This window comes from Myotis daubentonii, chromosome 11, assembly GCF_963259705.1.
Source record: "Myotis daubentonii chromosome 11, mMyoDau2.1, whole genome shotgun sequence".
Taxonomy (NCBI): Eukaryota; Metazoa; Chordata; class Mammalia; order Chiroptera; family Vespertilionidae; genus Myotis; species Myotis daubentonii.
The window spans coordinates 82,145,575-82,172,022 of NC_081850.1; the positions used below are offsets into that span (position 1 = coordinate 82,145,575).

Here is a 26,448-nt window from a genome sequence, read left to right on the forward strand (position 1 = left end):
GGGCAGAGGAGGTCTGGAGTGAGGGGCGCCCAGGCCTTTGATGTCACCTCTGTCACAGCTGCCCTGGCACAGGCTCTGCCCCTGGACAAGGCCCAAAGGCCGGGCCAGTGGTGACTTCACTACTGTGTGGGGAGCAGAGGGAGTGAGGACTGGGGGGGACCCAGGCCCAGAGTGGGGGCCGCTGGCTAGAGCAAACCTGAGCCTGACTGCTCCCCGCAGCACCCCAAGGGCCCTGGGTCCCCTGCCCCAGCCACGCTGGAGGTGGACGGAGGTGCTGAGGACCCTAGTCTCTGCTTGGGCCCCCAGGACTGCCGGGCAGGTCAGGGGGCAGATCCCCAGCTCGGAGGAGTCAGGTGAGAGCCCGGCTTCCTGGAGCCGTCCAGGAAATGACCCCCGGAGCCCGTGGGGACACTTGAGTGATTGTGCCCAACAATGGACAAAGGAGGCTGGGGTTTCCGGAGCCCGAACGCCTTACACCGCCCAGCCTGCCGATCTGGTGAGCCAGCTGAAACCTATAAAGCCGGGTCCGCTGGTGCTCAGACACAGTCAGGGGCCAAAGACAGGCATGGGGATGCAGTCCGTCCTGCTGGGCCGGGTTCTGGTGCTGCTCTGGGCGTCCGCGGCTTGGGGTGATGTCCTGGTGCAGCCAGATTTTGATGCCAAGAAGGTACCGGAGGCCTCCGTGCTGTGCTGTGGGGGGGGGCTGGGGGCTGCTGAAACCCGCAGCGATGGGGGGACAGTCAGAGCCGTCTCCCCCTGCGAGGCCTCCGGCCTACGACCCTTTACACTTGCTCTCTATGGAACCCTGAAACCACCCTGTGGGGGGTGATTGCTGACCCACTTCGCAGTGGGGTAGGGAGGCTCACAGTGGTGGTGTGACCTGCCCCCAATACGTGCAGAACAGGCTCTCGTCCACCCCGGCCTCAGACCCAAGAGGCGGACACTCTGGAGACCCGCCCTGTGTCCTCGGACAAGTCCCGGTTCTGGGTTGCCGGCCTTGTGCTCTGGGCCCTGAGCCTGCTGGTCACCGAGCTCCTCCCAGTTCTCAGGCCTCTGGTACGTGGTCGCCGTGGCCTCGGACTGCAAGGTCTTCCTGGGCAAGAAGGACCACCTGCTGATGTCCACCACGGCCATCACCGCCGGGGCTGGGGGCAACCTCAACGTCCACATGGAGTTCCCCTGGTGAGCCTGGCGCGGTGCCGCTGGCGGGCGGGGGAGCCTGGGCAGCTCGGAGAGTGAGCGGCTGTGCACCCTCAGGGGTGACGGCTGCAACCGCATGGACGCCGAGTTCCTCAAGGTGGGCGCCGAGGGACACTTCAGAGTCCCAGGTAGGTCCTGCCCCTCCGCCTTCCTAGGCCCCTGATGCCGGTTCTCCATGGGGTGGTCATGGGACTGTCCTTATACCCAGGACCCCCTCCACCAGCATCTCCTGCCCCTCTCCCTTCGCCCCTGGGAGCAGAGGCCAGCGCGGGTGGGGGTCGGTCCGGGGCCCCTGCAGCTCTCCTCCTCCCCAGACTTGGGCTACCTGGACGTGCGCATCGAGGAAACGGACTACAGCTCCTTCGCCGTGGTCTACATCTACAAGGAGCTGGAGGGGGCGCTCAGCACCATGGTGCAGCTCTACAGTGAGGCCCGCCCGCCCCGCCCCGCCCCGCCCACAAGGCCCCGCCCACCATTTATGCCCCTCCCCTCCCGCCCCGCCCCGCCCACCATCTATGCCCCGCCCCGCCCACCCCCGCTCGCCCCGCCCATCCTTTTCCTCCTGGCCCCGCCCCTTCAGGACCGGCCCCAAATCCTCCTTTGCCTCCTCCTGGTCACTTACTCCCAAGTCTGGGCCAGCGAGGGTCGGTCCGGGTGTGAGATGGGCACCGGGACCCACCGCGCTTTGATGGGCAGGGGTTGCCTGGAGGGGCCTCTGAGGGCGGACACGCAGGCCCCCCTCTGGCCTCCTGAGGGTGGGGACCCACCTTCCTGGCTGCCTGAGACCCTGAACCAGGGCTGAGAGCCTATCGGGCTTTAATTTCCGGGGTATCTGCAGAGTGGAGCTCCCCCAACTGGAGAGGCTGGGGTGAAGGCAGGAGGGTGGCCTTGCAGGGGGAGAGTCTATGGGGGGCGAGGCGATCCCAGGGAAAGGAGCTGGGTCCCCACCTCCTGGACACCCTGTGTGACTCGGGAAAGGGCGCCCCTCTGGGCCGATTCCAGCCCCCACAGCCCCTCAGCCAGGCAGGCACACCTGTCTGTCCTCCCCGCTCACCTCTGTGAGCCGCGGGGTTACAGGGGCCCTGCTCTGCCCCAGGCCGAACCCAGGAAGCGAGTCCCCAGGCCCTGAAGGCCTTCCGGGACTTCTACCCGACCGTGGAGCTCCCGGACGACATGACGGTCATGCTGCCGAAGTCAGGTGCCCGGCCTCGGGCCCCCCCCCGCCCCCCCCCGCACCCCCCTACCCCACCTCGCCGGGGCCGAGCCCCTCCCCCCCCCCCCCCCCCGCTCCGCTCCGACCAAACCCCGCCCCCGCCTCGCCCCGCCAAGCCTTGTAGCACCAAGCCCCGCCCCTCCCTGACCAGCCCCGACAAGCCCCGCCCACCAGCCCGCCCAAGCCCCGCCCCTCCGGGCCAGATCCCGCCCCGCCAAGCCCCGCCTTCAGCCCCCTTTCTGACTCCCTGAGCTTAAGCCAGCGGCTGGGCTGGCAGCGACTCCAGCCCCTCCTGCCCGCAGCCCCTTCCCCTCCACACACCCCGAGGGAGCGGCCTGGGGAGCCCAGAAGGGAGAGTCCTCGGCTCCACCCTCTGGGTTTGGCTGTACCGGTCCCACCACACCCAGGGGTTGGGGGCTTGGTGGGGCGTGTCTGCCGGCTCCGCCTCTCACGGACTGCCTTCCTTCCTACAGATGCGTGCTCCTCGGGGGGCCAGGAGGCACCCTGACAGCTCTGGAGACTCACGGGGCCCTTCCCAGGTGGAGGACAGGGTAATCCCCCTTCCTGTCCTGCAGGGCCTGCGCCCTCTCCTCCCCAGGCCTCCTGCTCTCCCACCAGATTCCCCTCCCACCAATCCACTTGCATTGTTCCGCCTGGTTATGGTGCTTCAGTCTCAGCTCCCCTCCTCCAGGAAGCCCCCGCGGATTTCCTTCATCTGACATAACAAATGACCACAAACGGGGTGGCTTAAAAACAAGAGACGGTTACCCTCTCACAGCTCTGGCGGCCACAGGCCCTAAATGGAGCTGTGGGCAGGCAGGGCTGGCTCCTCCCGGGGTTCCAGGGGCGACCCCCTGCCTCCCCAGCTCCTGGTGGTGCCGGCAACCCTGGCCTCCCTGGGCTTGTAGACCCGTCCCTCCCATCTCTGCTCCACTGTCCCATGGCCGTCTCCCTCTGCGTGTCTGTGTCCAAAGGTCCTTCTTCTTACAAGGACACCCGTCATTGGCTGTGGGGCCCACCCTAAATCCAGGGGCTCTCATTGTGAGACCCCTAAGTAATTACTTCTGAAAGAACCTATTCAGAGTTCCAGGTGGACTTGAATGTTGGGGGGATCTATCCAACCCGGTGCACCCTGTGTCCCCATTTGCCCCTGGGCACCAGGCCCCTGCTTTGGGAAGGCCTGGGTCCTCATCCTCTCTCGGAGGGTCCCCTGGAGGACCCCCATTCACTGCCCTCACAGGGCTGGGTCCCCGGGAGCCCTTGGGACACAGAGGCAGGTGGGTGGGGTCTTGGGGACACCTTCCCCCAAAGTAGACACCAGGGAACCCTCAGGCCCCTTCCCCAGGTTCCTGGAGGAGAATTGGGGAACCTCAATAAAGCAGTGAATGCAGGTCGGGAGGCGGCCTTGCCCTCTCCTGGCAGTCGCGGCGTCCGCACTGGGCGGCTTCCTCTCTCCTGCACCCGCTCCCTGGGCCCCTGGCTACGCACCCTGGGGATATTGGGGTGCTTTGACCTTCCGTGGGTCTGACGCTGCCGGCATCCTGGTGCCGCCTCTGCCCGTCACACGCGTGGTTGTTTCAGAAACATTACCGGGTAGGAGGAGAGGGCGTAGGGAATCGAGCCAAATCCTGCTGTTCCAGAAGGTTCTACCTGTAGAGAGCGTGAGCCCCATCTTCCTGCTCTGTGCCCCCCCCTCCGATGGCCTTAAAAAGAAAAAGCAGCTTTGGGGGCAGGCGCCGGTCTGTGGGCTCCGCGGTGTTTCCTGGCCGCGCTGGGCCTTGCTTCCACACCAGCCCCTCACCGCCCGCCCGCCAGCCAGGGAGGAGGCACCGGCACTGTGGCTGGGTCCCCCGGCCCCCGGCAGCCCTGGGGCCTCTGGGGGAGCAGTGGTGGGCGTGTTCTGCATCTGCAGAACTTCGGGTAGCAGAGTAGCTCTCGGGGCCGTGCAGGGGATGCTGTGTGGGGGGGCAGCCGGGGCGGCTGAGCGGGCGGGTGGATGGATGACCACGCCTTTCCCGTCCCTGCAGGGCAAGCCGGAGCAGCAGGCCTCGCTCGGCACCCCACGCCTCCCAGACCCCGGCCTTCCCTTTACTCCAGGCCTTGCCCACCCCCTCCTGCTCACCCCCATCCCCAGTGCCTCCCCCTTCCGCTCAATAAACTGGTTCTACAGGCTCCAGGCTCCTCACTCCTTGGAGAGGCCTGAGGGAGAGCACAGCCGCCCCACCTCGGCCTTGGGCTTCTGGGGAACTGAGGCAGGGAGGAGGGTGGGCAGGGACTCTGGCTGCCGGGCTCCTCCTGGCTGAGCGAGGGCGGGAGGCTCCGGCCGAGCCTGGCACCTGGACCCCGGGCGGCATCTCGCTCCCGCCGGCTTGACCCCATGGACCCGCAGCAGCGGCGGGAAACCGAGGCCCCTGGGGAGACCGGCCCTCCTGCTGGGGCCCCGCGGCGGGAGCCGGAGGAAGAGCAGCTCGGGGCCTTGGGGTTTCACTCCCGCCGCTGGAGTGGCCCCGACCTCGGGCACCTGTGTAAGCCTCTGCGAGGCCCGGAAACGGGTCACGGCGGTGGCCAGCGCACTCCGCGCCCTTGGGTGCCAGCCGGCCCGCGTGGGCACGTGCAGTCAGCCCACTGTGCTCCTGGCGTCCCAGACCTGGAAGCAGAGGCACAGAGGTCAGCGACTTGAGCAGCCAGGGGCCCAGCTGGGGGTCAGGCCCCGGGGTCAGGCTCCAGGGCCCGGCTCCATGCGGACCTCGGGGAGATGTGGGGGCAGGAGAGCCGCCCCGGGGCCGCGCCACGCCGTTCCCCTCCCTGACGCCGAGGCTGTGGTCCCCCCGGGAGTCCGGGCGTCCAGTTATGTCCGGCGCGCACCTCAAAGGGCCGGCGTGGGCGGACAGGAAGGCATGGAGGTCCCGCCTCACCGCTCCCGGTGCCCTGCGGCCCTGGCAGGGCTGGCGCCGGAAGGAGTTGGCCCTGAGGACACCTGTCCTCATCCTGCCCTGGTCACCCAGAGGCAGCAGGTGCCCCCACACTTCCTGTCTCCCCTCTGCTGCCCAGTCAAGCCCATCCCAGGGGCCCTGGCTTATCCACCCGGGGCCAGGGTCAGCCTGGGGCCGGGGTCAGCCAGCCCTCAGCCTCCTCACCCCTCTGCCCCTGCCCTGGGATGGACCCCTGGGTCCCCAGTGTGCCAGCCAGTGGGCCACCACCCCGTCCTAGCTTGAGCCCCAACCTGACAGCCTTTGTCGGAGGCAGTGCCACCCCCGGGAGGCATCATTACAGACGGGAAACAGGCAGAGTAGCTGGGTCCTGTGGCTGGAGGGGCAGGCCGGTACCCAGGAAGCCTGAGTGTGTCTTCACCCTGACATGCTAATCGTCTGGCCCTGGGCCTGGGATAAGCGCCTTGGGGAGGGGGTGGGGTGGGGGCGGGAGGCCTGGACACGGTGGACATGGCACAGGAAGGAGAAGAGCAGTCGTCGGGGTCGGGGTCGGTGCCTGCAGAGGTCCACCAGGCCGGCCAGACCCTCCTCCGCCTCCCTCGGCCCCTCCCCCTCCCAGGCCTCAGAGGTGCTCCCCCTGCAGGAAGGGTCCTCAGCGGAGACTCCCAGGCAGAGGACCCCTCGCTCATTCCCGCACCCGGAGGGCAGGCCCCGCTCGGCTCTTGGCACCCAACTAGCCCTCCGAGCGTTTGCCCCAAAGAGCGCGGCTCAGCGGCTGAGCGTCCACCTGTGAACCAGGAGGCCAGGGTTCGATTCCCGCTCAGGGCACAGGCCCGGGTTGTGGGCTCCATCCCCAATGTGGGGCGTGCAGGAGGCGGCCGGTCCCTGATGCTCTCTCATCCTGGATGTTTCTGTCTCTCCTTCTCCCTTCCTCTCTGACATCAATAAAAATATATTTAAAGAAAAAGAAAAAGGAAGGGCCCTGGCCGGAGTGGGCCCCAGGGCACCGGCCGACAAGTCCCGTCCGTGCGTCGGTGGGGAGCGGCCGGGAGCCTGGCGGTGCTCTGGCCCCTGTGGGGTGGGACCGCCTGCTCTCAGGCCCCCGCGGGCCCTGTGCCGCGTCCACGCTGTCCCGGCTGCTCCGGGCCAGGCCAGCCCCGCGGGGCTGTGGGCGTCCCATGGCGGATGGCCCTGCGGCAGGAGAGGCCAGCTCCTCTGGCAGCCTGTGGCCGGTGATTGCGTCACCCGCGTCCCTGGGATATAACCCGGGTGCCGGGCAGCGGCGTGGAGAGCGCTGGGCAGCGATGGGGGCCGGGCTGCTGGGCGCCGTCCTGGGCCTGGTCCTGGTGCAGGTGGAGGTGGCCGTGCAGGACCTGGACCTGCAGAAGGTGGCGTCCCGGCTTGGTCTTGGGGAGAGGGGGTCGGGAGGGGCCCCGTGTCCAGCTGCTCCAGTCCCCGTCCCTCCAACCCCCAGCTGAGGCCGGAGCAGCTGCCCCGACGGGCGCCCAGCGCCCACCCAGGTCGGCCCCCACCTGACGCTGGGGACACAACTCCTTTTCTGTTGCAAAAACGATCAGCGGAGATTCCGGGGAAGGAGGACAGAGCTGTGCCTCTTCTGGGGGGACAGGCTGCTGGCGGCTGAGGGCCCCACAGGGCCACGCGCTCCTGGCCGGGTTTACAGCTGGCACCCTCTCCAGCCTCTCTCTCTCTCTCTCTCTCTCTCTCTCTCTCTCTCTCTCTCTCTCTCTCCCCCCCTGCCGTTCCCCCCGTCCCTCAGGGGCGCAGAGCGGGCAGAGGCGCTTCCCCGGGGACTGCACACCGGCCTGGGGGAGGGGCTCCGTGGGCATGGCCGGCTGATGCCAGAAGGGGCCCCTCCCAAGGGTGACCGCCTGCTCCTTTGCCCCGAGCCTTGCGCTGTCCGCTGACCTTTCAGAACTGGCAGCTCCCTCCCCGCGGGGCTGGGGGCCCCACCCCTGGACCTCCGTCCCGCGGCCCCATGGTCTTGGCTCTGCCTCTCCCTCTAGATTGCGGGGTTCTGGCGGGAAGTCGGCGTGGCTTCCAACCAAAACCTGGCGCTGAAGACCCCGCGGCGGCCGGAGGCCGTGTTCCTGACCCTGCGCGGGGCCGAGCTGACCGTGAAGGCCGCGTACAACAGGTGAGGCCCCGAGCTCGCGGGGAGCGGGTGTCCGCCAGGTGCCGGGCCGCCCAGCTGCACGCCGGTGGCTCTGGGGTGTGGACGGTGTGGCCGCTGGTGGGCCAGCCCTCCCTGCGTCCACCACTGAGACCTTGACCCGCCTCCCCCACTGAGACCAGAGCCCGTGCTCCTGGCAGCCCGGCTCTCCCTTAGCATCAGAGCCGACGACGCCGTCCATGTGTAGGAAGGAAGTGGCTTCAGGGAAGGTGGCTCCCGTGGTCCCGGAGCCACGGAGGGGGAAAGGGGGAGGCTGGGGGGCTCCGCCCTGTCCTTCCTGAAGACATGCCCCCCCCCCCCCACCGTGTGCCCAGCAGGAGACACAGTCTGGCTTTTCCTGATGAGCACTTTGCTGCCTTTCAGCTCAGGAAGCTGTGAGACAGAAAACATAGTGGGCTCAGAGGTCGATGTTTCGGGGAGATTTGTTTTTCCCGGTAAGAACGTTGTCCTGTTCTTGCAGGTACAACCCCTGGCCCTGCACACCAGCAACGTGGCCTTGCTGCTCCCACTCTGCTCCCCACTCTGCTCCCTGTGCTGCTCCCTGTGCTGTTCCCTGTGCTGTTCCACGTGCTGTTCCCCGCTCTGTTCCCTGCTCTGTTCCCTGCGCTCCTCTCCACGCTCCAGACTTTCCCACGTTCTCACGAATACACCTGCCATCCTTCAAGGGCTACTCTAGCCCCCCACCCTCCACCCGGGCATTATGGACGGGTCAGGGGGGTGCGGAGAGGAGGGAGTCTGACCCCAAGGGGTGCTGGTCTGCACAGCCGCCCCTTCCACTCGCTCCCCAGGCCACAGGGAGATCCATGTGATCGACACGGACTACGAGCGCTACGCCATCCTCAGGCTGTCCCTCCACTGGCAGGGCAGGGCCTTCCACGTGCTCAAGTACTTCAGTGAGCGCCTGGGGGGCCCTGCGGTCCTGCTGGGGTCCTGCTGCCCCACCCCTAGCCCCCCTCAACCCCCCTCAGCCCCCCTTAGCTGCCCACAGCCCCCCTCAGCCATCCTCAGCCCCCCTCAGCCCCCCTCAGCCATCCTCAGCCCCCCTCAGCCATCCTCAGCCCCCCTCAGCTCCCCTCAGCCCCCCTCAGCCCACTCAGCCCCCCCAGCCCCCCCAGCCCCCCTCAGCCCCCCTCACCTGCTGCCCCCACAGCTCGCAGCCTGGAGGACCAGGATGAGCCAGGCTTCTGGCGGTTCCGGGAGCTGACGGCAGACACGGGGCTCTACCTGGTGGCCCGGCACGGTGAGCCCAGGCCTTGGGGCGGGCGATGGGCCAGGGATGCTGTGGGGGGGGTCCGGGCACGTCCTTGGTCCTCACACGCCCCGTCCACAGGGAGGTGCGCCAAGCTCCTGAAGGAGGTGAGCATTCGCCGGCCGCTCTGCCCGCTGAGGCCCCGCCCGACAGGACCGGCCCCGCTAGCCCCGGCCGCCAGGGGGGTGACACGCAATGCCAGGCGGGGACGGAGGCCGGTGCAGGGGCCGGCTGGGGCTGGGCCGGGTCCCCCTTCCATGCAGCAGGCAGCCAGGGGCCGCTGGACGCTGACGTCCGGCCTGGAGGGGCCCTGTGGGCACCGTCTCAGGCCCCCATGTCCCACACACGCCCGCCACCACCTGTGGGCCCCTCGGCCTCATCACGGCCCCGGGGGGGGGGGGCTGCCAGCGGCTCTGCAAGCAGAGGAACGGTGGGCTCTGCTTGACCACCCGGCAGCCGGACGCCCAGCCCGGCTGGTGGTCCTGACCGCTGCCCGGGCCCTGGGAGCCGGCAGCCCTGAGCCCCGCCCTTCTGTGTCACAGGAGCTGATCTAGGAGCCTGTCCCCAGGCCGGCCGCTGGGAGCCCACTCGCCCCTCCTGCCCCTGCCCCGGGCCAGCAGCACTGGCCCCAAATAAACCCCCGACCACACCCGCTGCCCTGAGTCTTTCCTGGTGGGGTGGGGTGTGCCTCCGTGACCGCCCCGAAGACACCGTCGCCGCCCAGGTGAACCGTCTGGGACGCCGCCCGGCTGGATGGCGGTCCCGCTCCCCCTGCCTCCTGCTCAGGGCCCTGCCCAGCCCTGGCGCTCGGACCCGGGTCAGGCTGCCGCGTCCCCTCCCTGCGCAGTCTCGTCCTGCTCCCGGAGCTGAAGCCTCCTCGGAGGCCATCCCTCCCGGAGGCCTGGGGGCTGGGTGACGCTGGGCAGAGGCCAAGGACCGATGTGGGGACCGGCTGCCTCCTGCTCTCCCCTGAGGCCGGAGGCGGGGAGGCTGGCAGGGCAAACACACAGTCGGTGTCGGGCGGGGGCCGTGGGGGCAGCTGGCCCCCTCCATCCACACCCGGGTCCGAGGGTCCTGGCCTGGCCCTGGCCTCCGCCCGGAGGAAAGCATGTACCCGGAGGCCGGTGGGTCAGACTGGCTGCTGCACCCGTGACACTCAAGCTCTCAGCTCCTCAGAGCTGAGACCCGAGTCCCTTATGCATTTTAAAATCCGTATCTTTGTTGATTTCAGAGCGGAAGGGAGAGGGAGGGTGGGAGAAACATCAGTGATGAGAGAACCATGGACCGGCTGCCTCCTGCATGCCCCACACTGGGGACTGATCCCCAAACCCGGGCCTGTGCCCCGACCAGGAATGGAACTGTGACCTCCTGGTTCACAGGTGGACGCTCAATCCCTGAGCCACGCCAGTCAGGCCACTTCTGCATTTTTATTCAGCTCTTCCCCCCTCATCCCCGTCTCTCTCTCTGTCTGCCCCCTCACGCGTTAGACACTGTCTGCCATGCCATGGGCTGGACCCCCTCCCTGCCCATCTCCCGGCTGCTGGTTGAGGGCGGGGGTCGAGGGCAATGACCGCCCACCTCCTGGGCGACCTCGGGCTGGCGTCACGCTCTCTGCACCGCTCTCCCCGTCCCGGCCGGGGGGGCAGTTCTGCGGTTAAAGAGCCAGGAGGCCCGGAGGTGGGTGCCGTTGGCTCCCGGCTGGGTGGGCAGGATGCTGCCAACTTGCTGTTTGGCGTTGGTTGTGGGGTCTTCAAAGGCTCCCGTGTGCCGGCCGGCAGGGCCGAGGGGTCAGGACATCGGCCCACGCCCCGCGACCCGCAGCGCCAGCGGGCTGTGCAGTCCGCACCGCGCGGGCACCGTGTCCTCCGTCATGCCCCGCTGACCGACCGCAGGCCCGTGCCCGCCCCGGGGGCAGGCCTCGGCACATGCGCCCAGTTCCTGGGCAGGTCTGGGTCCGAGGGGAGACGGGCTGTGCCAGCCGCGCAGACGAGACACACGGAGGAAGCTGTGGGCTCCCCGCTCCGGGCAGCTGCGGATCCTGGGGCAGCGACACCCGGCGCACATTCCCGATGAGACCCTCTCCCCAGAGTGACGATGCCCCCGCAGACCGTGCCCGTCCTGTCCTGTCGTCTCGCCCCAGAGCCCAGCACTGCCCTCCGGCCTCGGGACGCACCGTCCGAGGCCCCATCGCGGGGGAGGGAGGGGCTCGGGCCCCGCTGGCTCTTACCCTGTGGGGCGGACAGCAGACGCTCCCGGCCCCGTGGGCGGCTCCCCCTCGGGCCTGGGGTGGGCGGCTGCTGGCGGGTCCACCGTGTGCTGCCCACCTGCTTAATGACGCCAGCCCGCCGTGTCCCGGGTGCCCACGGAGGCGGATATAAACCAGGCCGGCGCCCGGGGCTGTGGCTCTGGGGGTTTAGGAGTGGGTGCAGCCGCCCGCCGCCTGGCCATGAAGGGCCCCGTGCTCCTGGCCCTGCTGGGGCTGTGTGTTGCGCTGGCGGCCGGCAGGCGGGACTCGGTGGTGAAGGACTTTGACTTTGACAAGGTAGGGGGCTGGGGGCGCCCGCCGCGGGAGGCCTGCTGCCCGGACTCGCCGGGGAGTCCTCCGGGACTGGAGCCCCCTGGCCGTTCCCGACTGCTGTCCGCTGGGGGGGGGGTGCCCCGATCCTGGCACCCGTGCCCGCAGCCACTCCCGCCCCCCAGTTCTCAGGCTTCTGGTACGAGATCGCCTTTGCCTCGAAGCTCCGCGAACCGAAGGCGAGGAAGGTGGTGGCGGTGCTGGTGGAGCCGGAGCGCGGCCACCTGGCCCTGACCACCTCCTACGAAGAGTGAGTGAGGTGCGGAGCGGGGGCCTGCAGGGACAGCAGCAGGCCCTGGGGGGAGGGGGACCCTCACCCTCTCCTCAGATAGTTCGTGGGTGACCTCTGAACTTAGGGGCTCCGCCTCCAGGCCTTCCCCTGGGACCCCCCAGGAGTCAGGGCCCCCAGGTCAAGCCTGGCTCGGCCGCTATTGGTCGGCTGCCCTTCCCCGCACCCCCGGCCATGGGCCCGTGCTGTCTGCTGGCTCCCACGCACGTGGCCTGGAGCCGTGAGGGGCGGGGGGTGGGGGGGCAGGACCGGGGGAGACGGAGGGGGCGGGCAGGGGGCTCCCGGTGGTCTCAGGGCTGCTGCTGCCCAGAGTGGGGGCCTGGTGGGGGCGGCTGCTGCAGGCTCTGTGCTCCCCAGTGAGACCGGCTGTGTGAAGGACAAGCGCCTGGCCATGAAGGGGGGCGTCCCCGGGAAGTTCAAGCTTCCCAAAGAGTTCGGTAAGGAGCTGCCGCGGCCTCATTCCCGCCGAGTCCAGACGGCGAGCAGGGGGCCTCCGGGGACCCTCGTCCTGCCCTCAGGGCTCCTGCTCAGCCCTGCAGGCCACAGAGGGTGGGACCTGCCTCGGGGGGCGCCCCTGGTCCCCTGGCCGGAGCCCTCTGTGCAGCTCCGGGGTCTCCCTGAGGGCTGTGCGCCTCCTCTCCGAAAGGCCTGGGACATGTCTGATTAGGTGTCTTTTCCCCGGTTGGCAGGGCCCCCTGGCCCCTATCCTCAGGGAGGTCCCGTCAGGAGACCCAGAGGGCCCACTCCGATGCCCCGGGGTGTGTGTGTGCACAGGCGTATGTGTGTGCACACGCGCACACACATGTACGTTCATGCATCCACACATGTGTGCGCATATATGTGTAGACGTGTACGTGTGCGTGTGCGTGCACGAGAGAGAGTAGGGCCAGCTCTGGGCCGGGCCTGCGGGAGGCGGTGAGGGCGGAGGGGCCTGCCAAGCCGGGAGCTCTGGGCCTGGCTCGTCCCCAGGGGACAAGGAGATCTCGGTGGTGAGCACGGACTACGAGACCTACGCCATCCTGGACGTGCAGCTGCACCGCGGAGCGGCCAGCATCCGGGTCCTGAAGCTCTACAGTGAGCCCGCGGGGCGGACGGGGCGGTCTGCTGCCTCGTGGGACCCGCTCTGACGGGCAGAGGGCGCCGGGAGCTGGATGGGGCGGGGGCGGGGGGCGGGGACGGCAGGGGCTCCGGCCCACGTGGAGCCCTGTCCGTCACAGGCCGGGCCCTGGAGCAGGACAAGGAAGTCCTGGACAAGTTCCACCTGGTGGCCAAGGACTACGGGCTCTCCCCGAAGGACGTGCACCTGAACGCCTGGGACAGTGAGTGCTGGGCCCGGCCAGGCCCCCGGGGCGGCGCCTCCTAGCCCTGCCCGCCTCACTCTCCCTCTCGTCCACAGCGACCTGCGCCAGCCTGCTGCGGCCGGTGAGCCCCTGCTCCTGCTCCGCCGGGCTGGGCCCCCTCCCCCCCCCATCTCTCCTTCCCTCCGCACATGGAAGGAGGGGAGGGGTCTGGGGGCTGAGGGTGGCGGGTTCTCTCTGTGGCAGAGCCAAGGTCGGGGGGCAGGCCTAGCCCCGAGGGCTGCCTGAGGGGCAAGGCCTTGAACGGTGCCCTCTGGCCAGTGGGTGGGGTCCGGGCACGTCCTTGGTCCTCACACGCCCCGTCCACAGGGAGGTGCGCCAAGCTCCTGAAGGAGGTGAGCATTCGCCGGCCGCTCTGCCCGCTGAGGCCCCGCCCGACAGGACCGGCCCCGCTAGCCCCGGCCGCCAGGGGGGTGACACGCAATGCCAGGCGGGGACGGAGGCCGGTGCAGGGGCTGGCTGGGGCTGGGCTGGGTCCCCTTCCATCCAGCAGGCAGCCAGGGGCCGCTGGACGCTGACGTCCGGCCTGGAGGGGCCCTGTGGGCACCGTCTCAGGCCCCCATGACCCACACACGCCCACCACCACCTGTGGGCCCCTCGGCCTCATCACGGCCCGGGGGGGGGGGCTGCCAGCGGCTCTGCAAGCAGAGGAACGGTGGGCTCTGCTTGACCACCCGGCAGCCGGACGCCCAGCCCCACGCGCGGTCCTGACCGCTGCCCGGGCCCTGGGAGCCGGCAGCCCTGAGCCCCGCCCTTCTGTGTCACAGGAGCTGATCTAGGAGCCTGTCCCCAGGCCGGCCGCTGGGAGCCCCACCCGCCCCTCCTGCCCCTGCCCCGGGCCAGCAGCACTGGCCCCAAATAAACCCCCGACCACACCCGCTGCCCTGAGTCTTTCCTGGGCTGTGGGGAGACGGGTGGGGTGGGGTGTGGCTCCGTGACTCCCCCAAGACGACACCGTCGCCGCCCAGGTGAACCGAGTGGGTCGCCGCCCGGCTGGACCCGCAGCCTGAAGGGCCGAGTCGGGCACGTGGCTCAGGGGGATGGTGGTCCCGTCCCCGCCCCCCCCACCTCCTGCTCAGGGCCCTGCCCAGCCCTGGCGCTCGGACCCGGGTCAGGCTGCCGCGGTCCCCTCCCTGCGCAGTCTCGTCCTGCTCCCTGAGCCCAAGTCGGCCCCGGCTGGGCCCCCGGAGGGAGCTCCTGGTTCAGGGCCACATCCTGCCGTGGCTCCCGATTGCCCCAGCACCTGGCATTGGTCGGCCCGGCCGGGCACAGGCCTGGGGCCCCCCATGCCCTCTGTCGCCACGACCCCCACTGTTCCTCCTTTTGTTCCACCCCCGGGCTGGGGCCGCTGGGCAGGAGGGTGCTCGGTGGGTGGCCATGGCTCGTGGTTGAGGCAGGAGGGAAGTGCCCGGGGTGGGGCCAGGGGCACCAGCCCAGACAGAGGGGCCCTGGGTGGGCAGAGGAGGGTCTGCCTAGGACGCGCCTTAAGGAACCTTGAACCCGGTCCCCAAAGACCTGAGGAGGGAGGTCTGGGGGCTGAAGTCTGACCGACCAGGTGCTCAGAGGCCAGGGGTGGCCCGCAGGTCCGCGGGGCCGGAGCTCAGCCAGTCGAGGAGCCGGCCTCGCCGAAAGCGGGCTCGTCCGCGGAGCAGCCGGCGCCTGGCGCGGACGGCGGGGATGCGTCTTCCCGGTCCTGGGGCTGCACAGCCGAGGTCGGAGTTTCTGCCGAGACCCTCTGGCCCGTGGCCGCGGCCTCTGCACGCGGGGAGCTGCCCCGAGTCTCTCCTCCCGCAAGGCCCCACCTGACCCCAGAGGAGCTCTACCTCCCCCCTTTTTATAGTTCCCGGCTGTAAACGGAAAATCATAAAATCGTAAAATGAAAATATCGTTTCGATCATGGCTCTCGGCTCGTGACGTAGACGCAGACGCGTCGGCCGTTTCCACAGTCCGTGCTGCGGTCAGAGTGCGTGTCCCCCCAAGTCCATAAGGAATCCTGCCCCCCGGGGTGCAGGTGCTGGGAGGTAACTAGGTCATGAGGGTGGGGCCCCCAGGATGGGTCAGTGCCCTCATGAAAGTGCCCAGAGACCCCCCCAGGTCACCCCCACCCTGGAGGACCCCTGAGGAGGGTGTCCCCACCTGCACACTGTGCTGGGAATGGGCCAAAGCCGGGGGACCCCCAGGAGCCTCTCGGGGGACCGTGCCCTGACCGGGAATCGAACTGCGGCCTCCTGGTTCCTAGGTCGAAGCTCAACCCCTGAGCCAGGCCGGCCCAGCTTATTGATTTTTAGAGAGAGAGGAAGGAACGGGGAGAGAGACACATGGATCGGCTGCCCTCTGCACGCCCCCTACTGAGACCCAGGCACTGCCCTGGCCGGAATCGGAACCTGGCGCCCCTGGGGGCATGGGACTCCAGAGGCAGGCGGGTGAGGTGTGTCTTCCTGCTTCACTCGCTTCCCTCAGGCGTCCGGCCAGCAGGCAGCCAGGGGCATCCTGGCCCAAGTTCAAGGCGGAGACGTTCTGTGCCGGAGGCAGTGGGAAGCTGAGCCGCGAGCTTGTGTGAGGGCGAGGGCGGGTCGACTTTAGTTCACCTCCACCGTCGGTTCATCTCCCACGCGGGGCTGCCCCCACACCGCCCCCTTCCCCCCCTCCCCCAAAGCCCTGCCAGGACAAAGGACTCGTCTTTCCTCCGTCTCCAACTCTCGCCTGTTCTGTGGCAACAGAACCCTGAGCCGCAGCCAGCCACGGGGCTGGGAATGCGTCCAGGTGGCACCACCCACCACCAGAGCGGGGTCCTCCCGCCTCCTCCCGGTGCTGGGGGCTCAGACGGATGCTGCTGAGGGGACCCCGAGCTCTGCTCCCAGAGGGGCCCGGCCAAGGTCATGGGAGCAGAGGTGGGGGTCGCAGCGTGGGAGGCGGCAGCGTGGAGGCTGCCCGTGCCCCAGACCAGGGCGTGCGGGGCTGGGAGACCAGGCCGTCCCCAGCGCTGTGCGTGGGGGCCGGAGGCCACGGCCGAGGGGCAGGGTGGGCGGTCCAGGCGTTCTTACCCATCGTCCTTGGCCTTGACCTTGGCCTGCAGCTGCCTGGGCTTAAGAGCCGCCTCTCTCGCCCTCCAGCACGGCTCAGGGGTTGAGCGTTGACCTGTGAGCCAGGAGGTCAGGGTTCGATTCCCGCTCAGGGCACAGGCCTGGGTTGCAGGCTCCATCCCCAGCGTGGGGCGTGCAGGAGGCAGCCGATCCGTGATTCTCTCTCATCGTTGATGTTTCTCTCTCTCTCCCTTCCTCTCTGAAATCAATAAAAAAAAAAAAAAAGAGCGGTGTCTGTTCTTTCCAGAAGGAGAAGGAGAAAGGGAGGGTGCTGGGCCTCCAGGGTCGGGGGGAGGGGAGGGGAGGGGAGGAGGGGGGAGGGAAGGGGGGTGCGGCCTGGGATTAAGGTGCTTGTTCTGGAACCTTCTGAGCAGAAGGAAGTGTTGAGAGGGGGGACTGGCAGGGCACGCTCCCCGCTGTCCCGTCTGGGCAGGCACAGAGCCCAGGGCATCAGGAGCCCCCACCTTTGGTAATTTGGCCGCGGTGCCAGCAGGGAGGCAGGACGGCGTGTGGTTACTGGTCGCCCACAGCGACTCAGCCATATACCGGGCGTCCGGGTCCGGTGCGCGCACTGGGCAGCATGAGGGCTGTGCTGGTGGCCCTGCTGGCTCTGGCCGCAGTGCCCTGGGCCCCGGCCGCGTGGCTGGGGCGGCTGGACCCGGGGCAGGTAACAGGATCGGGGCTCCCCCAGGGCACGGGCGCCAGAGGGGAGGGGTCCGGGCTCCCGGGTGGACAGGGTGCCTCTGGGTCTGGAGGGCGGCCCTCACCCTGTCCTCCTCCGTCCAGCTTCTGGGGGCCTGGTACGTGGTGGCCGTGGCCTCCGGGGAAAGGGGCTTTGCGGTGGAGAAGACCACGAAGAACATGGAGGGCGTCGTGGTGACGCTCTCGCCCGAAAACAAGCTGACGGTGCTGGCCTCCCGCCACAGGTGAGGAGCAGTGGTCCCCACGCCGGGCCGGGCCGGGCAGGCGAGGCCGTGGCGAAGGTTCCGGCCGAGTCCAGCTCCCTGGGCAAGGAGGCTTGGGTGCCCGCACCCGTGCCCAGCCCCTGCCCCCCTCCCTCCCGGCCAGCTCTGCTCTGAGCGCCACCTGGGCTTGGCCTCTGGCGTCTGCGCCCTGGGCTCGGGCCTGGTGGGCCTCGGGGCAGGACATGCCCCCAAGGCTGCCCGGTGTGGGTCCTCGCTGCGGGCGGCCTGCTTTAGGTTCCGGTGGCTCCCGGGACCCTCAGGCACACGGGACACGCAAGTCAGTTAACCACGCGTGATGAGCACCGTGACATGTCAGCCCACAGAGTGCCGTGTTTAAAAAGTACATGTTTTTATTGACTTCAGAGAGGAAGGGGGACGGAGAGAGAGAGAGAAACATCAACAATGAGAGAACCATGGACCGGCTGCCTCCTGCAGGCCCCACACGGGGGATGGAGCCCACCACCCGGGCCTGTGCCCTGAGCGGGACTCGGACTGCGACCTCCTGGTTCCTGGGTCCACGCTCACCCACGGAGCCCACGCCGGGCGAGCCTGCGCTTCCCTCATGGGCTGTCACACCAGCTCGTCTCTCACTGGTCACTCTTCCTCCCAGGACTCCCTGCCTGTTCCTGTCACTCGGGCACGTGACGTAGGGACGTTGCCGCTTTGAGGGAGTGGTTTTGTCCGACGCGCAGGCCGCTGCGTCTGCCCGGCGCCCAGATGCCCTCAGCCTCGCGTCTGCCTCTCCCTGGGGACCCGGCGATGAGGTCCCGGGAGGGGCAGGGAGGGGCCGCTCTCCCAGGACTCTGGGCCCAGCCTGGACGGTCCAGTTCGGTGGGGAGCAGGGTTACTGGGCCACTGGGAGGAAGGCGGGTCCCGTGGCCACACTGGCCGGTCAGCAGAGGGTCTGGGGGCAGAACTGTCTTCTGTGGTCCTGGGTCTGGACCCTGTGTAAACGGTGGGCCCTGAGTGGACGTGGCCCGAGTGGACGTGGCCCGAGTGGACGTGACCGTCTCCTCCCCAGGCAGGAGAGGTGTGAGCTGAGTGCTGTGGAGCTGCTGAGACAGGACCCTGCCTGGGTGTTCGAGAATCCCTGTGAGGAGGACGCCACGCGGTCCCGTCCGGGGCAGGGCGGGCGGGTCCGTTTCCTGGGGCCTCGGCCCTCTGCACATCCGCAGAGCTGCTTTCCACCTGGAAGCGAGGGGACCCCATTTTGTCAGAGGCTTGGGGCCTCCGAGGACAGAGGACTGGCCTGCACCCGCCACACTCCCCGGGGACCCCAGCCCCTCCACGGGGTGCAGGGAGCGGCATGGGCCCCGGTGGGGACAGGATCGGGGGAGCACCCGTCCCTGGCAGCTCTGGGCACGGCTGGGGGGGGGGTGAGGGGGGACGGGGACAGCTGGGGCCCTGGGCCTGGGGGGCCTCTGGGAGCCCTGACGCCCGCCGGGCCGGTTGCAGCGCTGGGCGTGCTGGAGTACCGGGTGCTGGGCACCAACTTCAGGGACTACGCCGTCGTGTTCACGCAGCTGGAGCAGCAGGACGAGGCCTTCAGCACCGTGGAGCTGTACAGTGCGTGGCGGGGGCTGGGGGGCCGGGGGGCCGGGGGGCGGGGGCCGGGGCCGGGAGCCGGGGAGGCAGTTTCCTGTTGGCCCTCGGCCCCCCGGCCCAGGCCAGCTCTCGGGGCGCCCGCCCTCCCCGCAGGCCGCACACACCTGGCCAGCCCGGAGGCCATGAGCCTCTTCACCCGGTGGAGCCGGGGGCTCGGCTTCCTCTCGCAGCAGCAGGCCCGGCTGCGCCCCGACCGTGAGTGTCGATGGGGACCCTCGGGGGGTCAGGCAGAACCGGGGGGGGGGGCTTCCGTCTGGCCTGGCCCCTCACCGCCCCCCTTGTTCCCCCTCCAGTCACCTGTGCGCACAAGGCCTTCCAGGTGAGCTGCCTTCCGAGTGTCGGCCGCGTGCGGCCGGGGGAGCCGGGGCCTGGGGCCCGCGTCCCGGTGGGCAGCGGGGGTCCGTGGCTGGGCCTGGGGCCCGCGTCCTGGTGGGCAGCGGGGGTCCGTGGCTGGGGCTGGGGCCCGGTGGGCAGATGCCCGCGAGGTCAGCCTGGGCGCCCCCTGTTTGCCTTGGTTTCCAGTGAATGCTGTGGCCCCGAGGGGGACGGCGCCCACCGTGGCCTGGTGGAGCGGCCAGGCCTGCCCTCCCCCGCCCGGCTGCCCGGGGCTGGGCGTTGGGCCCGCTGCTCCAGGGTCTCTGGCTGAGGATTCAAATAAAGTGACTTCACAAGCCGCCCCGGCCTCGCGTGTGCGACACGTGGACCGCCGCCCAGCTGCCTCCCGGGCTGTGGTCGGGCTTTGGTTGGGACGGGACGGGAGGGGGTGGGGTGGCTCCCCCAGGGCTGACCCACGGGGCAGTGAGGCCGTGCGGGACAAGAGGCCCCGCCCACAGCCCCATCTACACCTGCTCTCTCATCAGAGTCCCCAGGGCCCCGGGGGCTGGGCTGGGAGCGGCTGCTCTTCCTCAGCCACCAAGGCCCCTGGGCAGGTGGGGCTGGTGCCCTGGGCTGGAGCAGGGCCCCCGGGTGGGGATTCTGGGCTCCAGTTTGGATTTCCCCGGCCTGGGCTCTGGGGCAGGGGCTGGGGCAGGGGCAGGGGCTGGGGCAGGGGCAGGGGCGGGGGCAGGGGCGGGGGCAGGGGCAGGGGCAGGGGCTGGGGCAGGGGCGGGGGCAGCAAGGGGCCTGAGCCTGTTGCCCTGTGAGCTGGGGCCCTGCCTGAAGTCCTGGCAGGAGGGAGACCAGGGGGAGCTGGGGGAGGAGAGGGCTGCCTGTCACTCAGGGTTGGGCAGGCGGGGCCTCGCTCCTCCAGGGAGCATAGACCTGCAGGCACAGGTGCTGTGCACACACACACACACACACACACACACACACCGCACAGGTGCCGTGTGCACACACGTGGCCCCCCGGCCGTCAGTCCCGGCCCCGGCCCGAGGGGCAGCTCCCAGGTCAGCGTGGCTCCCGTGCAGTGGCCCAGAGAAGCTTCTCGCCTGGGGCCTCACCGCTCCGGGGACACCTGCCCTGGTGACGAGGGGCCCCAGGGAGTGACGGGGGAACACGACCTCCGTCTCAGGGCCCCCAGGCCGGCCCCCCAGGGGGCTGTGCAGCTCTGAGGGCCGAGAGCCGAGAGCCGGGGGCGGGCCCCTGTGCCCACAGCCCCGCCCTCCCCCTCGCCCACCCCGGCCCTCTGGCAGCTCCAGGTTGGCCGATGCCTGTGGTTGGTGGACGGGCAGGGAGGTTTAAACTCGGTGTCGGTGGCTGAGGGAGGAGGCGAGATGGGGCTGGGGCGGCTGCCGCCCGGGCTGGTGCTGGCGCTGGTGCTGGCTGTGGGGGCCCAGCCCCAGGAGCAGCTCCCCAGGGAGTCCCACAACCTCAACTGGAACAAGGTGAGCCTGGTGCCCAGTCCCTGCGCCCAGTGCCCGGCCACAAAAGGCCGGGGATGCGGGGGGCGGGGGGGGGGGCGTCCTGAGGCGGCAGGAACCTCCACGGGCCCAGCGGGCTGCCCACCGGCCTCCCCGAGGGGTTGACAGCCTCTTTGGGGACGTCCCCCCCAAAGAGGCCCCGAGGGTGTGGCCTGAGGTTACCCGGACGTGCTGGGCGGGCAGAGGGGGTGGAATGAGCAGGGCATGTTCTGGGATAACGGACTGCGGCCGGTGGCGGGTTCCGGTGGGGGGGGGGCGTGGGCAGAGGCTGGGAACGCGGGTTTGCAGCAGGAAGCCGGCGGGAGGGGTGCCGGGCGAGTGGGGAGGAAGGGGCCCCCCGGAACGAGGCTCTGCCCTCGGTGTCCAGCCCTGTGCCACCCCCGGCCCCACAGCCCTGCACGTGGGCTGGGCCGCAGGCCGGGGTCACGTGTCCGGTGGGTTCACGGGCCTGGGGAGGGGGCGGCGTCCACGCTCTCCAGCGCCCTCTCTGCAGTTCTCAGGGTTCTGGTACATTCTCGCCATCGCCACCGACGCCAGGGGGTTCCTGCCGGGCAGAGACACGCAGAAGCTGGGGGCGGCCGTGGTGCGGGTGCACAGACTGGGCCAGCTGCGGGTGGTCCTCGCCTTCCCCCGGTGAGGGCCCCCCTCCTTCCCGGCCCCCAACAGCCCAGGAGGCTCCCTCTCCACCAGAAGGACCTGGGGGCAGGGCAGGGTCCTGGGCGGCCTGGGGACCCCCCCAGGACTGACCGGCAGCCACATCCCCACTTCCTGCCCCGAAAGGCCAAGGGCTGGTTAGAGAGAGGCACTGGGGCCCGGGCTCGGGGCAGGAAGCCGGTGTCTGGGGGTCCCCTGAGCGGCAGCCGGTGTCTGGGGGTCCCCTGAGTGGCAGCCGGTGTCTGGGGGTCCCCTGAGCGCAGCCGGGCCCCGACTGGCCAGAAAGTTCTGAAACGAGAGCCCGAAGGCATAGGAGCAGGAGTGAGGCTTCCAGGGACCCCACCCCCCGCCCCCGGGTCCCTCGGGGCAGAGGTTGGAGGAGGGGCCGAGAGGGTCTTCTTGGGGGGCTGGTGGCTGCGGGTGGGAAGCGGGGCTCCCTGCCTGTGAGTCACAGTCCTCCTCCCCCCGCAGGTCTCAGGGGTGCCAGTCACGCGCGGTCGTCCTGAGGAAGGACGGGAAGAAGGCGGTATTCCGGAACCCCTGTGCGTGTGAGGCCGGGGAGGAAGGCGGGGGGGGGGGCATCCACGGGCTCGAACCCAGACGCTGGGCATGACGCCCGCCTGCACTGCCCCCGTGGCCCCTATGCCCCCTGGGATGCGGACGGGCGGGTGGACGCCCGAGACAGGCCCGTGGCGGCCCCTGAGCCTGTCCTTCCCCGAGCGCGGCTGGTGCAGTCCTGGGGGCCGGGCCCGGGGTGGGGAGGGGGGACCCCCAAGCCTTCCAACCCCCCACCCCCTCGTGTGGGTGGAGGAGTCAGGCGGCTCTGGTCTCCTCCTTCCAGTGAAGGGCGTGGAGGGCTTCCGCGTGCTGACCACCGACTACAGCTACGGCGTCGTCGACCTGCGCCTGGGCCGGGCGGGCCGGCGCTCCCAGGCCCTGCTGCTCTTCAGTGAGTCCCTCTGGCGGCCGTGGCCGGGCCGGGCGGGGCGGGGGGAGCGGGCAGCCCCGGGCGCCAGCCTGGACGCGCCGAGGCCATGACTGCGTCCCGTCCAGGCAGACGGAACGAGACCACCTTCCCGAGCATGAGGAGGTTCGTGGACATCTGTGAGACCCGGGCGCTCACAGCGGGCGCGACAGTGCTCCCCAAAGACGGTAAATGCGGCCGCAAGGCTTTCGGACCACGCACCTCCGCCCCGCCCCCGCCCCCCGCCCGGCTCCTCAGAGAGACGGAAGGCACGCGTGCTGGTCCCATCGGCTCTCTGCACTGTGGCTGGGGGGCCAGGGCGCTCGGGCTGTACCCTCGAGGTGCCCGGGACCAGCACCGGGGACGCCAGGGAGAATCGCCCGCCTGTGCACGGCAGCCGTGGCTCCACCCGCCGGTCGCTGCCCCTCCCACAGCCTCCTGTGCGCACACCATCCTGCCCTGAGCCCGCCGTCCTGCTCTCTCCTGCGGCCGATGTGTGGTCCCTCGACCAGGGGAGCCCTGTCGCTGAGGCAGCTCTTCCCATTCCACCGCTTGCTGAGGGCGCGAGGCCCAGGCCCGAAGGCGTCCTCCACGGTCACCGTCCCTCCTGGCCGTCCCCAGGGGTGGCAGGAAGATACTGCCGCCCTCATCTGCTGTGCAATAGACACGGCTGGCCCACTGCCCGCGTGCGCGTGCTTTCTGTGCAGCGCGGCCGCCGCCCCCCTCCGCGCCCGTGACGCCGACGCCCTCTCAGGAAGCCACTCGCTTCGTCACCAACCCGGCGAGCACGTGTTCCGTGCCGGGCGCCGCGCTAGCTCCCGGGGGCGAGCCGTGAGCAAGACAGGCAAACGCACGCCTCACAGACGGAATCCTGGTTGGGAGGGGCACGGGCGCGGGCACCCCGCACCCAGCTACAGCGGGCGCGACTCGGTCAGGGCGGCCCAGCAGTCAGGGAGGGCTTCCTGGAGGAAGTGCCGCTTGAGCCGAGCCGTGAAGAGTGCGGGAGCCCGGCCGGCGGGGCTCAGTGGCTGAGTGTTGACCTGTGAACCCGGAGGTCAGGGTTTGATTCCGGTCAAGGGCACAGGCCTGGGCTGTGGGCTACTGTGACCTGTGACATCGCCGCCTTCCCCAGCAAACCAAGAGCAGAGAAAGTGGGCGGAGCTCAGTTGTGATCAAGCAGAAGCTCCTGTTACCCCGTCCCCTGTCCCCCTCCCCCCGCCGGCAAGGGGCGCGGCCAGGCCGGCCTCTGGCTAATCAGCGAGCTCAGGGGGCTAGTGGGCTCCCCAGCCGGCGCCTGCGGACCTGGGAGTGAGGCCGCGGCTGAGGCACACGCCGCCCGGGAGGCAGGGGGTGCTGCACGCCCCAGAGGCACGTCCTGCTGCTCGTCCAGGGGCCTCCTCGTCGCTGGACGTCAGCCATGCTGCCCGATGGCCTCTACAGAGCCTCAGCTCCCACTCCTGCCTCGCGCCTGCCCTCCCTCCCCGTCCACTGTCCCCGGCCGGCAGCCCCAGGCCCCTCATGGCCGCCCCAGGCCCTGCCCAGCTGCCCCAGGCCCCGGCCGGCCGCCCCAGGCTCTCAGCGTCCAGCCAGGCGTGTGCTTGGCCTCCCGCTATGGCATCAACCTGCCGGGCGGGCTCAGTGGCTGGAGTCTGCGCTGGGCAGGATTCGTGATGCCGCCGTCGGGGACCTGGGCGCTGCCCGGCTCTGCTCGAGGTCCTCACAGGGTTCTGGCGCCCCCTGCTCGCCTCTGCTCGGGTCTCCCTGGCCCTTGTGCACCAATCTCCCACCGGCGGGGGTGGGGGGTCCCCGGGAGATGAGCCAGAGGCCCAGGCGCTGGGCAGACAGCGGCCGGCCCCTGTGAGGGAGGTGGATGAGGGCAAGGACGCCGAGCCAGCACTCGCCCCACCCCCCGCGGCCGGGCCAGGCCCTGGCAGCACAGCAGCCCGAGAAGCATGGCGGTCGGCCACTCACGGGCCCTCAGATGCTCAGGAAAACCCTGCCAACCCGGTTCGCAGCCAGCGGAGGCCCCCGTCCAGGGCGCGGGGATGGCCACACTGAAGGGGCCCCTGAAACCCTCCCGTTGCCTTGCTTTCCTGGTTTCCCGAGCCCTTGTGCGATCCATCAACGATGAAATCACGGAAAGGCCACCCTCTGGAGGGGGCGGGACAAGACCGGGTTTTCAGCTCCCACCCTGGAATTTTCAGCATTTCCTGACTTTTGCATAATCGGAACCTAAGCAGGTACTCGGACTGAAGAGATGGAAATGCACTTGCATGCGATTTTACACGTAAGAAATGCAAATTGCCTGTAATCTCCCGCCCCCCAGATCCCCGGGTTGCCATCAAGTACGTGATAAATCCAGGGATAACTCACCTTGTTGCCATGGTTTCTCATGTGCTCTCTGCATAATCTGTGCCCATCGAGGCCCTCCAGGCAGTAGGTCCTTTCTTTATAGGCATTTGGGGGAGGGGCTGTGTGCACTGGGGTGTGTGCACTGGGGCCCATGGGCACTGGGGTGTGGGTGCACTGGGGTGTGTGTACACTGAGTGTGTGCACTGGGGTGTGTGCACTGGGGTGTGTGTACACTGAGTGTGTGCACTGGGGTGTGTGCACTGGGGTGTGTGTACACTGGGTGTGTGCACTGGGTGTGTGTGTACACTGGGTGTGTGCACTGGGTGTGTGTGCACTGGGTGTGTGTGTACACTGGGTGTGTGCACTGGGGTGTGTGCACTGGGGTGTGGGTGCACTGGGTGTGTGCACTGGGGTGTGGGTGCACTGGGGTGTGTGCACTGGGTGTATGTACACTGAGTGTGTGTACACTGGGTGTGTGCACTGGGTGTGTGTGCACTGGGGTGTGTGCACTGGGTGTGTGTGCACTGGGTGTGAGTATATTGGGGGGTGATGGTGATCAGAAGACCCTCCATGTGCTCCTAAACGTGCATCTGTTGACAAATGAGAGCGGATCGCTGTACAATTAAAAGTTAAGCCCTAGCTGGTGTGGCTCAGTGGATAGAGCGCCGGCCTGCGGACTGACTGGTCCTGGGTTCGATTCCCCGTCAGGGCACATGCCCGGGTTGTGGGTTTGATCCCCAGTAGGGGGTGTGCAGGAGGCAGCTGATCGATGATTCTCTCTCATCATTGATGTTCCTATCCCCCTCTCTCCTCCCTTCCTCTCTGAAATCAATACAAATATATTTTTAAAAAAATCCATTCTTTGCAATAAAACCAGAAGAGGTCGTTGTCAACATGAAACACCAACAGCATCCCTGGGAGGGAAGCGGAGAAACAGGCCCACGGCCACGACAGGCAGCTGGCCCATCCCCCTTCCGGGCTGGGCCCGCGGCAGGACAGCGCGTCTCCTGGCAGGACAGCGGCTGCGGGGAAGGTGTCTCTTTCCCTAAAATTTCTATACATTTTCGAGACCACGACGGAGGGCCTGTCAGACCTGCGTCTAGATGTGAGGACAAACACATCTCTGCATATAAAAGCCTAAGCAACCTTTACGACCGGACGTCCGGCCAGTAGCTATGACGCGCACTGACCACCAGAGGGCAGGCGCTCAACGCAGGAGCTGCCCCTGGTGGTCAGTGTGCTCTCAAGTCAACCTCCCTCGGTCCCCCCCCTCTGCTGGCCAACCTCCTGCGGTCCCCCCCGCCCCCCCCCCCCCCGCCAGCTGCCCGGATTGGTCCAATTGGAACTGGGTGACGGCCGGGATCAGCCCTGACAGCCGCCCAGGCCAAGGGACCCCACCGGTGCACGGATTCGCGCACCGAACCTCTCGTTAGAAATGAGGAGACATTTCCGTGTGCCTGCCCCTCGCTCCCCGAGCGTTTCCTTAGGAAACTTGCAAGTGCCGCTCCTCCGTGAGGGCTCAGGGGGTCACAGCTGAACGACCGGAGGGTTTTTATTTTTATTTAAAAAAAGACGGGAGCCCCGTGAGCCTGGAGGAAGAGAGGACGGTTGCATGAGGCCCTGCGGACTCCGCTCTCCACAAACCAGGCCTCTCCCTGGGGGCGTTGGTGGGGGGCGGTGTAAGGCAGCCCTTCTCTCTTCTGTGGTCAGGGGGACGGCGCCCAGAGGGCTGGCACGGCCTACAGCCTCGCGCCCCCATCGCCTCAGCGGGCGGCACTCACCTGGCTCCCGAGGGCCCCTCTGGCCTCCTTCTCGGCTGAGGGTCGCCCCACGGCGTGTGGTCGTGTGGTCGCGGGGCCTGCCTCCGGGCTCTGGGCCAGTGAGCGGCGTCCTGGGCGTCCCCAGGTGGTTTCGATGGGGCTCCTGGCAAAGACCGAGTCACTTCCGTTTACAGAGAATAA

General features: G+C 69.0%; 5 protein-coding genes across 5 annotated transcripts; all 5 read left to right on the forward strand.

Moving 5' to 3' along the window:
• Positions 1-525: 525 nt before the first annotated feature.
• Positions 526-4,585, forward strand: LCN15 (lipocalin 15). Its single transcript, XM_059658648.1, has 7 exons — positions 526-667; positions 1,043-1,182; positions 1,258-1,328; positions 1,515-1,625; positions 2,297-2,398; positions 2,887-2,964; positions 4,441-4,585. The coding sequence occupies exons 1-6, from the start codon at positions 566-568 to the stop codon at positions 2,919-2,921; spliced, it is 561 nt and encodes a 186-aa protein (XP_059514631.1). The 5' UTR covers positions 526-565; the 3' UTR covers positions 2,922-2,964; positions 4,441-4,585.
• A 205-nt stretch (positions 4,586-4,790) lies between these two features.
• On the forward strand, positions 4,791-9,337 carry LOC132211754 (epididymal-specific lipocalin-8-like). The gene is made up of 8 exons (XM_059656250.1): positions 4,791-4,938; positions 6,442-6,731; positions 7,368-7,498; positions 7,898-7,968; positions 8,323-8,427; positions 8,685-8,774; positions 8,865-8,968; positions 9,326-9,337. Exons 1-8 carry the CDS (start codon positions 4,791-4,793, stop codon positions 9,335-9,337), a joined length of 951 nt encoding a protein of 316 aa, XP_059512233.1.
• Positions 9,338-11,214: 1,877 nt separating this feature from the next.
• LOC132211755 (epididymal-specific lipocalin-5-like) lies at positions 11,215-13,233 on the forward strand. The gene is made up of 8 exons (XM_059656251.1): positions 11,215-11,325; positions 11,484-11,608; positions 12,005-12,084; positions 12,337-12,405; positions 12,617-12,721; positions 12,865-12,966; positions 13,044-13,069; positions 13,192-13,233. The coding sequence occupies exons 1-8, from the start codon at positions 11,230-11,232 to the stop codon at positions 13,231-13,233; spliced, it is 645 nt and encodes a 214-aa protein (XP_059512234.1). The 5' UTR covers positions 11,215-11,229.
• Positions 13,234-16,665: 3,432 nt separating this feature from the next.
• Positions 16,666-19,304, forward strand: LCN6 (lipocalin 6). The gene is made up of 7 exons (XM_059656253.1): positions 16,666-16,755; positions 16,875-17,014; positions 18,075-18,145; positions 18,509-18,619; positions 18,752-18,853; positions 18,952-19,087; positions 19,181-19,304. The coding sequence occupies exons 1-7, from the start codon at positions 16,669-16,671 to the stop codon at positions 19,302-19,304; spliced, it is 771 nt and encodes a 256-aa protein (XP_059512236.1). The 5' UTR covers positions 16,666-16,668.
• A 1,066-nt stretch (positions 19,305-20,370) lies between these two features.
• LCN10 (lipocalin 10) lies at positions 20,371-22,970 on the forward strand. The gene is made up of 6 exons (XM_059656254.1): positions 20,371-20,481; positions 21,011-21,150; positions 21,643-21,749; positions 22,013-22,120; positions 22,225-22,323; positions 22,843-22,970. Exons 1-6 carry the CDS (start codon positions 20,371-20,373, stop codon positions 22,968-22,970), a joined length of 693 nt encoding a protein of 230 aa, XP_059512237.1.
• The last annotated feature ends 3,478 nt before the right edge of the window (positions 22,971-26,448 follow it).

Coding starts and splice junctions, on each gene's coding strand:
- LCN15 (XM_059658648.1), top strand. CDS start 566: ATGGGGATGCAGTCCGTCCTGCTGGGCCGGGTTCTGGTGCTGCTCTGG. Junction 668..1,042: donor CAGATTTTGATGCCAAGAAG/GTACCGGAGGCC, acceptor AGCTCCTCCCAG/TTCTCAGGCCTCTGGTACGT. Junction 1,329..1,514: donor GGGACACTTCAGAGTCCCAG/GTAGGTCCTGCC, acceptor CCTCCTCCCCAG/ACTTGGGCTACCTGGACGTG.
- LOC132211754 (XM_059656250.1), top strand. CDS start 4,791: ATGGACCCGCAGCAGCGGCGGGAAACCGAGGCCCCTGGGGAGACCGGC. Junction 6,732..7,367: donor AGGACCTGGACCTGCAGAAG/GTGGCGTCCCGG, acceptor CTCTCCCTCTAG/ATTGCGGGGTTCTGGCGGGA. Junction 8,428..8,684: donor CCACGTGCTCAAGTACTTCA/GTGAGCGCCTGG, acceptor CTGCCCCCACAG/CTCGCAGCCTGGAGGACCAG.
- LOC132211755 (XM_059656251.1), top strand. CDS start 11,230: ATGAAGGGCCCCGTGCTCCTGGCCCTGCTGGGGCTGTGTGTTGCGCTG. Junction 12,085..12,336: donor CAAGCTTCCCAAAGAGTTCG/GTAAGGAGCTGC, acceptor CCCGGTTGGCAG/GGCCCCCTGGCCCCTATCCT. Junction 12,967..13,043: donor GCACCTGAACGCCTGGGACA/GTGAGTGCTGGG, acceptor TCTCGTCCACAG/CGACCTGCGCCAGCCTGCTG.
- LCN6 (XM_059656253.1), top strand. CDS start 16,669: ATGAGGGCTGTGCTGGTGGCCCTGCTGGCTCTGGCCGCAGTGCCCTGG. Junction 16,756..16,874: donor GGCGGCTGGACCCGGGGCAG/GTAACAGGATCG, acceptor TCCTCCGTCCAG/CTTCTGGGGGCCTGGTACGT. Junction 17,015..18,074: donor GTGCTGGCCTCCCGCCACAG/GTGAGGAGCAGT, acceptor TCTCCTCCCCAG/GCAGGAGAGGTGTGAGCTGA.
- LCN10 (XM_059656254.1), top strand. CDS start 20,371: ATGGGGCTGGGGCGGCTGCCGCCCGGGCTGGTGCTGGCGCTGGTGCTG. Junction 20,482..21,010: donor ACAACCTCAACTGGAACAAG/GTGAGCCTGGTG, acceptor CCCTCTCTGCAG/TTCTCAGGGTTCTGGTACAT. Junction 22,324..22,842: donor GACAGTGCTCCCCAAAGACG/GTAAATGCGGCC, acceptor CTTTCTGTGCAG/CGCGGCCGCCGCCCCCCTCC.